We start from the raw sequence: 14,356 nt of genomic DNA, 5'->3' as shown, positions 1-14,356 counted from the left end.
TGATGGATGTATGTATATGTATGTATGTATGTATGTATATATGTATATATGCATGTATATACAGTATATGTATAACAGTATATATACTATATATATACACACACACACATACACAAGCATATAACAGGTACAAACTTAATGTAAACTGCTCCAAACTTGACTGCAGGAAATACGATTTTAGTAACCAGTAGCTGATGCATGGAACTCACTACCTGACTCTGTAGTATCATCTCCTACCCCCAAAAACTGTACCCTTAGACCAGTGTTTCCCAACCTAGGCAACTTGAACATATTTGGACTTCAACTCCCAGAATTCCCCAGCCAGCGGATGCTGGCTGGGGAATTCTGGGAGTTGAAGTCCAAATATCTTCAAGTTGCCAGGGTTGGGAAACACTGCCTTAGACTATCCACTGTTAACCTCTCTCGATTCCTAAGAGGTCAGTAAGGAGCGTGCATAAGTGCACCAGCGTGCCTTCCATCCCATCCTAGTGTTTTTTATTTTTTTACTAGTACCATGCATATGAATATTATATCTAATGTGTTTTTTCCCCCGTTACTAGTATGTAATATGAATATTATTATATCTTTACATATCTCCAATATGTACTTGACAAAACAAACAAACAAAAAATAACTATTTGCATAGATTGGATACTGTTGTGAATAGTCTTATGTGTCGTTTGTCGTGTCCCCCCGCCCCCCGCTGTCCTATTGTGAAAAGTTGGTCTGGGATTTCCGCTGCCAATTACATGTTTAATGTCAATATGGGGATTATAATTAAACAATTGTAAATTGAGTGTGCAGATATTAAAATACTATTATCCCTCTGAGCAATACTTCATATATTTTACTTGGTTTGAATTAAAATATTATATACACCAGTGATGATGATGTTCATCTACCATGTTCAAAGAGGACCTTGACATATAATGTGTTATGGGCTTTACATGATGTGACCACAGATGGCTGGTAAGAAATGTTCTGCCACATGTTAGGCAGACGTGTGGGCACCATTGTCGCACTAGTAAATATCAGCCTGTTACAACGCTCTCTACATCTATTATTATAGATCTGTCTGTAGAGATGTTTTGTATCTGTTGGTTTTTATTTGCCAAAATTACTATAGAAAAATATTCTATTTGTTATTAGCAAGAAGATGTGAACTTCTCAGGTGCTGATTATGAAGACATGAAGACTGAAATTCAATTAACTGCTTTTGAAGTTTAAAGCCATAGGGCTATTATGCCAACTTGTTCCTGCTTTTAGTATCTGGAAGGGATGGGTGTCCTTTTACATTTAATAAATAAAATAGATACAAAATACCTTTTGTCCCCAAATAATATTTCTTATGAAATATTAACATTTAAATGTAACATTCCTGGGCAATATAGTTAAAAATGGAGAGGCTAAGTCAGAAGCAGTTCTTACAGATTTTATTTAAGAACAAATGTAGAGAATAAATATAATATTGAAAATGGCAGAACCAAGTCTGCACCAGAGAAAAACTGAAACAGAAAAACTACATTAAAAAAATACAGATTCTGCATGGGAAGCAAACAAAGTATAAAATACTCTTGTCCAAATCACAGCTGAAACTTTGAACTGAGTATCCAGTACCCAAGTGTATTGCAGAATAACAACCAAAAACAGCATGTGTATATTAAAGTAGCTGGGATTTCCTATATCATTCTCGATACTGATTACAGGGAAAAGGTAACAACTGTATATTTAAAAAAACCAACAATTTAAATAAATTAGCTGTTCTGAATTGATACCACATGTATTTTTACTGTGATAATCATATGTAAATTCTATGGAATATAGAATGTAATATATCTACTAAACATAGAGAACCATAACATGATGGACAGGTAGCTGGTCTAGAAGCTTGGTTTAATTCTCAGGGAAATGATCAGTTAGTGCCTGGCTGTACATAAAAAACTAGGAAGAAGAATCCTATTGTTAGAAACTATTTATAGTGAATAATTTTCTACCTAGAAGAATAATCCAATCTCACAAATGCCCTACAGGTGAATTCAAGTTACATAGCTAGGCATAGGTTCATAGGTTTATTTCAACAGAAAACCAAGCAATTTGGGTCTACTTAGCGTCCTGAGGAATTGAGATGTATATGTTATCTCTCTCTCTCTTTCTCTCTCTCTCTGTGAGAAAGAGAGAGATATTTTCTCCACATCCTAATCTCTCACCCTGCTGCTTTCTTACCAACAAGTTAGAAGAGTCTTTACCATGCTCAAATAGTTTCCTGTGGGGGAAAAAAGCATCAGGAAAAGCAGATTTTTTTTCTATATACTCTCCCTGTTTTTCCTATATTCTGAAAAGAGCCGCTTCTGCTACTTTAAACAAGGATTACAGTATTAAGATACATTCTATACTTCTCTTGTGCAAAATTAATTGGTACCATAAGTAAGAATACTCCTTCAAAAATATTTAATCCCTGAAAAACATGCAATAACTTTAAATCAGAAAACTACCTTGTTGTAGGCAAGAGTGTCCTTCCCATTTTTTTTCAACTACAACTCCCATTATCCTTCACAATTACCCTTCTTAGCTACAGCTGATGGGAGGTGGAGGACAACAACATCAGAATATAATAATTTTACTCATCCTTATTACAAGTAATTGAAACAGGAAAATAGTGAATTTTAATTTAACTAAGCAGAAATAATTTTTTAAAAATGTTAAATGAGACTTACAGTATATTATAGCAAACAATCTAAAGTGACATGTAAAACTTCAAGTTATTCACTGATGCAGTAAAAAGTATCAACAACAAAAATATATCTGCCTTGGTAAAATTCTTAAAATATATATCAACCTATGAGATGTTTAGTCTATTATTGCCATTAGATCATGCCTCCGAGCTATAAAGTATAAAAACGTTCTGATTACATAAAATACAGTCACGATTGTTCTCATCACCAGCATAATCTAATATAAAAATACCTTTCATGTTTACAAGAGATTTCTTCTAAAAGGTATATATGGGAAAAGTAATAGCAGGAGTGGGAATACATGGGTGGATAGAGCAGAAAGCTACTGTTTATATACCAGGCACCCATTTTGCTTGCAAGATTAATGCATCTCAGAACAGACATGGTGACAGAAGCATATCCATGGCCAGATAACTGTGGGTCTATAAAACTCTGGCTTTTGAAGGAACCAGCCAATGGCTCCAAAATCAGAGTATATACGTTTTGCAAGTTTATCTTGTTCACACATTTCCTAGCATGCAGGGGTATTTGCAGAGTATGGTTTTCAAAAAAATAAAGAAGGGCAACTATGATGCTGCAATCAAAGTTTCACCCATTTTTATTCACATCCAGCACCTATTTAAAAAAAAAAGTGGATCTTTGATCACATCACTGTGGCTGCCACCTTGAATATTTTCACCATATTCTGCAAACAACCTTGCTGGCATGTAATTACAAGTCCTTTAAGAAATTTTGTTATAACCTCATAATGAGAGCCTCTAAAGACTGCATGTTGAAAAAACATTGCTTAAATCAATAAGAAACTGTTGCAGAAAAAAATGCAGATATTTTATAGCTATAAATTGCAGCGGATCAATTATTTTAAGAATTACACAGACTTCCCCCATCCTATATTCTCATTATCAAATGATTATTTTCTTATTTTAGCGATCTAAGTTTCCAAATGCAGAATAGCTGGGATTGCTTTGGGTTTGGGCACTCAAAAGGGTCTCATAAATATATAGGTAAAGCTGCTGCTAAAACCAGATTTAAAATGCTGATTAATCTTGACTGTCCAAGAATCTGGTAGATGTTTAGCATTCTGACTAGAATATGCTATAACTGAGTAAGGAACTTTGGGGATAAGCAATTATTGGAGGCAAGTAAACTTTGGGTAAGCAGGGAGTATGAACTGCTGTTGGTAACCGGCAGCTTCAAGTTTCTTCAGGGTTGTGAGATTCGTTTTATAGTTGGATGTGAGGATTTTGAAGGATAATCCAGGGGTGTCATTTGGTCAGACAAATGGTTCATGTCATGTGTTGGAGGGGTAGGAAATAGTAGTTTCTTGTTAGGAAGATCCTAAGAGCAATGGTGGGGCTAGGCCCTTGATCTCACTGAGGCTGAGGCAAATTATCATGGGAACTATGAAAGGAGAAGCTGTTTCTAGAGAAGGGGGATTGTCCACTTGGTCTGTCTCTTTTTCTTCAGATGTCCTTTCCCTGAGCTCAAGAGGCCAGACCGAAGGACACTTTGGCCTCAGATTGCTACTGATGAATGTTAAGGTCCATAGGCCTTTTTCTTCACCCCAGAGCAGATGACTGAGGTTATGAAGAAAATTGCAGTAGTCTTTTACCATGATCAGATCACTTCCCAGTCAATATGTTGCCTGTTGGCACAAATGACATCTGAAAGGATAAGGACTAATTAGAATGGGCCAACTGAATACTTAACATTGTTTTCAGTAGCCGCTCATGGATTTTTGGTGGAGAGTTCTATGGAACCAGTGAAGCTTGAAACTGAGAGATGAGAATGCTTTATGTGTTCTCCCTAGGAATCTTTCCTTCTTCCTTTGATTACCCATTCATTTATCAAAAATTCTGGGAGATGAAACAGAGGAAGTGATGTTGTATTACATTAACTTCCCCCTAGACTCACCTTCCCTTTTAATGAAGATGAAAACAGTATATGACACTCTGGTAGATGATCCAGATCGAAAGTTCAACTCTCCTGATCCTACAGACCTCTCAAAAGCATTTACACCCTCCATGCTTTCCTTCTGGACCATCTGCTAGGATCTGGGGTATGTTGCATTGTTTTGTTTGTCGACTTCATTCTCTAGGGGTAACTCCAGTCATTAGTATTAAGGATCATCAATGTAGCCCTTGATCATTTACTTCATGCCATTCTTGTTTAGCATTTCTACGAAATCAGTAGAAGGGATCATTTCTGGATGAACTACCATCAATACGTAAATATTCCATGGTGTAGGCTCAATATCAGGCCAAACTATTGATGCCTTGGTAATTCTCATATGGTGCCGGTAATCAGTTTGACTGACAATTGAAACAAGCTGAAATTTAAGTCCAACAAGAGTAACGTGCTGCTAATCCAGAAATTATCTGGTCCTTTGTTGATTATTATATTAGCTGTAGATAAGGTTGCACTATGACTTTAAAAAGCAGGTTCATGACTTTTGAACTCATAGAAAATATGATCCACAGATAGAAGACGTGGCCTTTGCTCCACTTTGACCGATGCACTGGTTGAGGTCCTTTTTGACATGCGAGGCTTGTGCCTTCATCCTTTCTAAATGGGATCACAATGATGCACTTTATTTGGGGATACCCTGAAAATTACTATAAAATTGCTGAAAAATGAAAACTACTTCAGCCATGTAACTTCAATTTTGCAGGTACTGTGCTGTTCAAATTAATTTCAAAAGATAACGCAAATTGCTGTTTCTGGCTTATAAACCCTTTGCTTGGCAACTGTCCTTTCCACATATTTGTCCCTGGAGATGATGTGGATGATCCTAGAAGCAGTCTATCTCAATGGCTGCCATCGTTGTGAAATAATGTATCCATGGAAATCTATGGATCACAGTATCTTGCAGCCCTGTTATCTTTAGAAAGTTAATGAAGACGATTTCGCCAGATATTTTGTATTTAAAATACCTGCTTGGATGTCTTTACTTGCAAGACAGAAGTTATATCTTTGTTAAAATTTTCTGGGGTTGTTTTTTTTTCATTCTAATGATTTACCTGACTGCTTTAGAATTACACAAGTGGTTTAGAATTTATACAGTATCTAATTACCTTGTTTTATTTGAATATTTTATGATTCTGAACCAATTAGAGTCACCTCAAAATTCTGGGTAAAAATACTGAAACAAATAAAAATATTAATAAATAGGCATTATTAAAATAGTTAGGGACAAGGCAGTTGAGTGTAAAAAGCCTTATTAAAGGCTGCAAATTAGGTTAATCCTCTTTCAGTAGAGAGCAGGCCCCCAAAGTCTGGAGCTGCTAGAGAAATCTAGAATCAGGATTACAATCAGACTAAGAAATGGCAGCCCCAATGTAATTCTGATGATGATGATTCAGAATGGACATCATACTAAAGAACATAGTCTCCCTGGTTTGATTCCTGGTTTGTAAAGGGCAAATTGTTTGGACAATCATACCTGGTTTCCACTGTAATGTGACTACAAACACAAATAAACGTAAACTGAAATACAAAACAGGCAACTAAATATTTAGAACAAAATATCGCCAAAGCAATAGAATCAAAAATGTTTGACAATAAAGTTTGAGTTAATTGTTCACAGAATATAGTTTTTAAAAAGAGCACTGCAGATTTAGTAGCCGCTAATACTTTTGGGGAGAGTAGCAAGAAACAGGCTATGCAATTTAGTAGTTACATGACATAGTTGGTCATTTGGTTCAAATTCACATTAGATGATCCAAACACTGAGCTCATAACACAGGATAGGAACTATCCTGTGTATGCTCATGACAGCATTACCCAATGCTGAAAGTTAACAGGGAAGCCCTTGTGAATGTAATTGTTATTTGTTTTCTCTTAATGCTCTTTGGAGCTTGTTTGTTCAAGTGAATGGCAAACAAGATAAAGCATTTAGCAGATCAGGTCTCGGTGAATCCAGAGTTGTAAAGAGAAATTTCAGAAATTAAAAATAAGGCTTTAATGCCATAAAAAAAAAAGCTTTACAGTATATAGGAAAAGCTACTACGCTAAAAATTGTTTGTTAAAAATCAATATTTGCCTTAAAAATACATACACACTAAAATAATGTGTGACAACTTTAAAAGTCAGAAAATTGAATATTCTTTTAAAAGTTCAAAAGAAGGGATATTATAGGTTTAAAATGTCAGAAGGCAAATTTTTCATATTTAACCTACATTTTAGCAACATGAGTGCTCCTCAAATCCCTTGTTGACAACCAATTATCCACACTACCATTTAAATAGGTATCAAATGTTTAACACAATGCTTAAGGATTTAAAAAATAAACATTTGGCTAAAAAATAAAGCTTCTAAATATATTCTCATAATTTAAAATAAATATGGGAGCAGATTTCATTATTTACAAATAAGTATCTGAATGACCAAGGAAAGTTCCGCGGACAAGTTTGTTGTGCTGTAAAATGCACCAGGCAAATTTCCAGCTCCATATCAGTTGGCTTTTGAATATAACTATTCATTTCTATACCATACTGAAACAACTTTATAATATTGTTTCCATGAAAAGGGTTCCTTTCTATAGAAGACTGGTTAAGCTATTCAGAAATGAGAAAAAAATAATAGAAATCAAGTCAATATTGATACAGAAAATCAAAATGTGCTCATTGTTGGTTCATTTGTACAACCACAGGCTATGATCTCCCGCTTGGAAGGTGGAGGAAAGACATCTCTAAGCATTGGAACTAAAGGACTTTTAATATTCAAAGGAATTCTCCAGCACCATGCCCTGTCTGTGAGGCTGGGCTTGAACACAATGTCTAGCTTCCCCTAATTTAAAAAGGACATATGCATGAGAAATCAACAGTTGTTTGAGCCTAAGGTCACTTAACCTTTTTGGCTGAGTCCTTAATTGTTGATATTTGTTAACATTTTTCCATCACCAACTTTGCATCTTTAGGAAAACGTATCTTGCACAGGAAGATTTTCTGGATGAAAGCTGATCTTCCTGACAGCTTTGTCCTTAGAGTGCAAAAGTCGAAAACGAAAAGGTGGGAGCTTTTCTGTTCATCACTGGGGGACCACTTCTCGCAGAGAGGCTAGTGCTGCGTGGATGCGAACATGCAACCTGTTCTCAAAATCATACCCTGTGAATTCTTCCTGTAATAGAAAATAAAGGTAAAAATTAAAACCCATGGCAGTCAAGAGGGATGACAACTTAAAGGGATGTACAAGATATGTACAGTATTGTTTTAATTGTATGTTTTTGGAAATTTAACATGTTTTCTAATTCCCCAAGGCAAATACAATAGTAAAGACAAAAGACCCCCCCCCCTTTCACCCTAATTAATGTATGTTTCACACACCCTAATTAAAAAGTCTGTTTCATTCATATACTGCAAGGGTGGGGAGGAGATTCTCAGCATAGAGCAAAGAAAATACTTAAAATCATGCCGACTATTACCTTTGCCTGAAGCAGTAACACTTTACCTCTTGGGACAGACTGTAGGAAGAAGCAAATATCATTTTAGAAATTTCCATGTCATCTTCCAAAAACAGAAAACAAAAATAACAATAACAACACAATATTTAACTCGAAATAGGAAATAAAAGTATGATAATAAGATTATTTAGGAACATAAGAACTACAGAAATATGACTTGCTCTTTTAGTGGGTAACAAAGAGTCAGTTTAGTGTAGTGGTTAAAGTGTTGACTTAGAAACCCGGAGTCTGTGAATTCTAGTCCTGCCTTAGGCATAAAAGCCAATTGGATGAGGTTGAGCTAGTCATTCTCTCTCAGCCTATCCCACTTCACAGGGTTGTTGTTGCGGGTGGGGTGGGGAGAAGAGGAAGGAGTATGACCTTAAGTTACTTAAAAAATTATGAAAGTGGAATTTAGCGTTCCGGCTCGTAGCCCACCCCTGTCCCAGTGGGAATTGTAAGAGAAGAGTCATGCTAGTCTAGGGTAGCCCTTACTGATACTGGTTCTCCTTACCCAGGCTGCAATTCTTGACTTCCTCTATCTCAGCCTTATTAACTTCCTTCCCTTATTCCTCCTAAACATGACAGCAAGAGAAAGAATCCAACCTACATTTATAGCTGCCAATGCTTACAATAATGTGGCTGGGCTTGAACACAATGTCTACCTTCCCCTAAGTTAAAAAGGACATATGCATGAGACCAGAATACCTTCAGGACCGCCTTCTGCCGCACAAATCCCAATGACCGATTAGGTCCCACAGAGTTGGCCTTCTCCGGGTCCCGTCGACAAAACAATGCCGTCTGGAGGGACCCAGGGGAAAAGCCTTCTCTGTGGCGTCCCCGACCCTCTGGAATCAACTCCCCCCGGAGTTTAGGATTGCCCCCACCCTCCTTGCCTTTTGCAAACTCCTAAAAACCCACCTATGTCGCCAGGCATGGGGAAATTGATTCCCGCACTTCGTTTTATGTATGGTTTGTTTGGGTTGTATGAGTGTTTTTAATCAAGGATTTTTAACTTTTGTTTTTAATCACTGGATTTGTATTTTATATTCCTGTTGTGAGCCGCTCTGAGTTTCCGAAGACGGGCGGCATACAAATCTAATTAATTAATTAATTAATCAATCAATGTAAAAGTGAGATAGAACAAGCAAAAAAAGGGGGGGGGAGCAAAAAGCAACCACAAACCACTCTTATATAAGAAAGGTGTAAATAAACCTGGGGCATTCCAATACAGGTATTCTCTAGCTTACAACAGTTCATTTAGGACTGTTCAAAGTTACAGTGGTACTGATAAAAGCGAGTTATGACTATTTTTCACGCTTATGACCGCTGTAGCACAAATACCCCATGGTCACGTGATTTACATTTGGATGTTTGAGAACGGACTCGCATTTATAACAGTTGCAATGTCCCAGGCTCATGTAATCCCCTTTTCTGACCTTCTGACAAGCAAAGTCAATTCATTTAACAGTCGTGTTACTAATATAACAACTGCAGTGATTTACTTAACAGCTGTGAATTGTGGCAAGAAAAGTTGTAAAAGGAGGCAAAACATAACAATTTTTCACTTAACAACATGCATTTTGGGCTCAATTATACTATTGAATTATACTTCTCAGTGACTCCAGGCAGCATGGCATGATTCCAGGAATGTAGAGATAGAGGTCATGTAGAGGTTGTGTGCAGCAAACTGTCTACCTGAAGCAGCCTCGCATACCAACATGATCTCACTCAGTTCACATCACCAGAGATGTGATCTCGGACACTATCCCTGGCTGGTACATGATCTAATCTAGGTTGTATCAACAGGATGTTCTTAATGATTGGCGAGGAGAATTTACCAATCAAAATGTCATTGCTCTTTGTTACCTTTTGCTGCTTGGAAAATGATATAAAATCAATAAACACTGTGAAGGAAGTCAGATATCTTAGCATCCTGCAATGACTAGTTTCTACTTCCATCAGAGGAACCACAATGTAGCAACTCCTGGATGGACACAAGTTTCCCATTTCAGAAGAACAGAGACTATCAATCCAGTCGAAAATACCAATTATCATTTCAACTGCGCAGGGAAAAAAAGTTGGAATAAAAATATGTTCACAACACACACACTTCCCTTACCTGAGGGTTTTCTAGTAAAAGACACCCAAGTTCATAGCAAGCATATGGTTGAACATACAGGTTGTTCTGGCGGCAGATTTCATCTTTAAGGGCTCTTTGAAAGAACTGCAAAAGAAAAATTATCCTATTGTTTCTAAGAACAAAATGAAAATTTGCACTCAACTCAGAAACCTTTATTAGTTCTCGAGTCATAAAATGTTTTCATTTGCCAATTATCATTTCAAACTAATAAATGAACCAAATCAAAACCAGATGGGGAAATAATTGCTAGTGGCTATGGATAAATAGTAGGTGACAGTAGTAAAATTAGCTGAATAGAAAAGACAGACATAATCTCTGCAGTCACAATCAATAAAAGTCATTCTTTCTAAAAAAAACATCAGAAAAACTGTTAAAAGTATTTCTGAAATTCCCCTAATAAAAAAATGACTAAACATGCTGTATTAACTTCACAAGTTGGTTTTATGTAATGCTACTAACGGGAGGGAGGGAGGGAGGGAGGGAGGGAGGGAGGGAGGGAGGGAGGGAGGGAGGGAGGAAGGAAGGGCACATAAGAAAGAGAAATATTGCAAATCACCATAAGTCTCATGAGCATTTCCAGTCTCATCCTGATTTACAATAGAGCAATCATACAAATTACAATAAAATCATTTTTAAAATCCCCATGTCCCAAATAATAAATTATAACACAGTGTAATCATATAGTTATCCTCTTTATCCCAAGTGAAAATAATCCTCATAAGCATTGTAAAATAGTGCAAGCTTCACTGCTTTATGGAAAAACTGCAAGATTTGGTGCCAATTTTCTTTTGGGCAAATGTTATTTAACAAGGTTAGAATCAACAATGATAAACATCACCAATGAACCTCAACTAGCCCCATATCCTATTTAAAATTTCCCCTGAATGACCAATTTTACCCCAAGAAGGCAGACTTACACTGATTGGGAGCCAAGCATTGAAGATTAAAATTAACATTTTGGACTGTGTTTGAAAACTCATTGAAAGCCAATACAATATCTGTAGTACAGACATTACATGGCTAGGGCAGATGCTTTCTACACTAATGCAATTTGAATAACCTTGAAAGGTAACCCCATGTGGAATGCATTGCAGTAGTCTATCCAAATACAGATGAGAACAGCAGCTACACAATCAGACCTTTTCATTCTACATAGGGGCAACAACTAATTCAACATCTGAAACTGACAAGAGAGATACAGTTTCTAAACAGCCCATCCAGCAATAGTCATAAATTTAAGACGATATTCAAGTCTTGGATCTGCTCTTTCAAGGGAACTACTACGGTATCAAATCTAAAGTTGTCATCAGATAAAGCAGGGAGAGAATGGTGATCACTGAATAAACAGTAAATCATATTCACTGGGATTCATCTTCAGCATGTTTCATCCCATGTAGGCTTCTATTGTCTCTAAGCACCAGATCAATACTGCTACAGCATCTCTAGCATAGTGATGCATAACTGAAAATTGTCAAAATACTCGTGATACAAAAAGCAGACAAAGCTGCAATGGAAAACTACAAGACTCTGAATGAATTAGGAATGGATGAAGGCATTCCATAAATAAGACAGAAGATTTTAAAGAGAAAAAATAGTTTAGTGATATTAGGATTAATTAGAAAAAAATCTATTGCAAGCAAAACAAAAAGAGGAAATGGGAAACAAACGAAGAAACAAAGACAAAAAGTGCAAGAATTCAATAGGGTGGGTATGATCTGACCGCCTGAATTTGACCTATAAGATGAATGTACTCTATTTTTGGCTCTATGTATTCTCGTACTAAACATTTCATTTGTTTTATTACCATTATTGGTATGTTTTCTTGTTAATATGCTCAAATATACTAGCAAATTTTCACTCTATTCTTAGTTACCTGAACAGCATCTTCAGCATTTCCTAAGCATTTATGTATGGCACCAAGTAGCAAGTTCTTCAAACCAACAACTGTTGAATCCTCAATTTCCTGGCAAGCTTGAGAAGGAGAAAAGGACAGGAATAAATGACAATGATGACATTTGGCATGCATACTATTCCTCCATTCCACAATCACCAATCTCTAGATTCAAAATTCTTCAAACAAAGGCAGGCTACTGAAAAAGGCTACAGAAAAAGATTTTAATTTAATTTTAATTTAATAACTGCAGTGATTCACTTAACAAATGTGGTTAGAAAAGTCATAAAGTGGGACAAAACTCATTTAACAAATTTCTTTACTTAGCAACATAAATTCTGGGTTCAATTGTGCTCACAAGTCAAGGACAACCTGTATATGGATCATAAAACTAGGACTGATGAGGGTGAAATTCAGGAAGCAGGCTGAAGGCAAGAGCTACAGGTAGGTGGACAGGTGCTATGGTCAGGCGCTTCGATGTTTGGGGGGCAGTGCCATAGGCAATTGTAATGGAGTGTGGGTGGTCCAGCAGGTGCTGGGGTAGGTGCTACAGAAGATGGACAAAACAGGAACTCTATTTTATTTATCTGTTTGTTTGTCAAAACATGTACAAGATAGCAGGTATTGGTATAAACATAAGCCTAAATAAAGTAGGTACAGGTAAATTAGCACAGTAAGACAGGGACAGTAGGCACAATGGTGTGTTTTTAAAGATGCCCCTTACAGATTTCTTAGAAATAGGGTGAGGTTAACTGTAGATAATCTAAGGTTAAAGTTTTGGGGGTTTACGAAAGAAATCAGAGTCAGGTGGTGCATTCCAGGCATAGATCACTCTGTAGCTAAAGTCGTATTTTCTTCAGTCGAGTTTGGACTGGTTAACATTAAGTTTGAATCCAATGAGTGCTTGTGCATTGTTGCAATTGAAGCTGAAGTATTCATTGTCAGGTAGGACATTGTGGTGGATGATTTTATGAACTACATTTAGATCAAATCGAAGGCAACGTAGTTCTAAGCTATCTAAGCCCAAAATTTCAAGTCTGGTCGAATAAGGTATTCTGTTGCGAGCAGAGGAGCGGAGGACTCTTCTTGTGAAATATTTCTGGACTCTCTCAATTTATTAATGTCCGATATGCAGTGCGGGCTCCAGACAGGTGAGGTGTATTCGAGAATTGCTGTAGCAAATTTTTTGTATGCTCTGGTTAGCAATGTAATATTGCCAGAGAAGAAGCTATGCAAGATTAGATTAACAACTCTTAGTGTTAATCGTTATTAACACTAGTTAATAACTATTAGCTATCAATTTAGTTATTAGATTAACACTCTAGAGGGAAGAACAGACAGGCATTATAGAGCATGGAAGGACAGGTAAAAAGATGGCAGGAGTGAAAGCACCTTTTGACTTCATGCCAGCTTCCCCAATGACTTTGCTTGTGGGAAGCTGGCAGAGAAGGCTGCAAATGGCAAGCAGGTAACCATAGGATGTCTCAACCATTGTAACTGCAAGTTATTGAGTGCCCAAATTGTGATCACATGACCATGGAGAAACTGCAATGACTGCAACTTCTAATCCTCTTGTTCAATGCCATCTTAACTTTGAATGGTCATTGAATGAATGGTCATAATCTGATGACTACCGATATTATCAACTTATTTCTTAATATTTTATGCATTAGAATTAATCAGATCAAACTACAGGAATAACCTCAGGAAACTAGCTTCCTGCTTTAAAGTGGCACAAACTGCTTGCTAGCAGTAACTGGGGAAAAAAGGGGACAGGGGAATGTATTGTCTTGTAGAAGACAGACTGTAAGCAAAAGTATGAAAAGCAGAATTCACATGTTTACCTTGACTCATGTGCTGTAGATTGGTGAAAGAGCAGTTTGGAAGGGCTTTCCATAAGTATAGTACCTCGATGGATGCCAATACACAAAGTTGTTTGGTTGGTTTTTGCTTTCTAAATCTCTCTGCCTGGAAAACAGATCAGATGGTTTTATTTTCCAAATAAATTGAGCACGAGTACTTTTAAACATGGAGATATATTTTCATGTTCTCCCACTGTAATACAATGTTCTATATCTATCTTTGTGTGTGTTTAGATAGATAGATAGATAGATAGATAGATAGATAGATAGATAGATAGATAGATAGAT

General features: G+C 36.7%; 1 protein-coding gene across 1 annotated transcript in view; it reads right to left on the bottom strand.

The window, feature by feature from the left end:
• Positions 1-1,418: 1,418 nt before the first annotated feature.
• The window catches only part of TTC39C (tetratricopeptide repeat domain 39C), a 52,183-nt gene continuing 39,245 nt past the window's right edge, over positions 1,419-14,356 (bottom strand). The window contains exons 10-14 of the mRNA XM_070747641.1: positions 14,051-14,174; positions 12,189-12,286; positions 10,295-10,399; positions 8,155-8,193; positions 1,419-7,850 (exon numbers count right to left, since the gene is read on the bottom strand). Of these exons, the coding sequence (XP_070603742.1) occupies positions 7,761-7,850; positions 8,155-8,193; positions 10,295-10,399; positions 12,189-12,286; positions 14,051-14,174 (456 nt within the window). The 3' untranslated portion in view covers positions 1,419-7,760. The remainder of the gene's footprint in view (positions 7,851-8,154; positions 8,194-10,294; positions 10,400-12,188; positions 12,287-14,050; positions 14,175-14,356) is intronic.

Source organism: Erythrolamprus reginae, chromosome 3, assembly GCF_031021105.1.
Source record: "Erythrolamprus reginae isolate rEryReg1 chromosome 3, rEryReg1.hap1, whole genome shotgun sequence".
NCBI lineage: Eukaryota > Metazoa > Chordata > Lepidosauria > Squamata > Dipsadidae > Erythrolamprus > Erythrolamprus reginae.
Note: the sequence above shows the minus strand (reverse complement) of the source record. Positions and strands in the feature narration are given on the sequence as shown.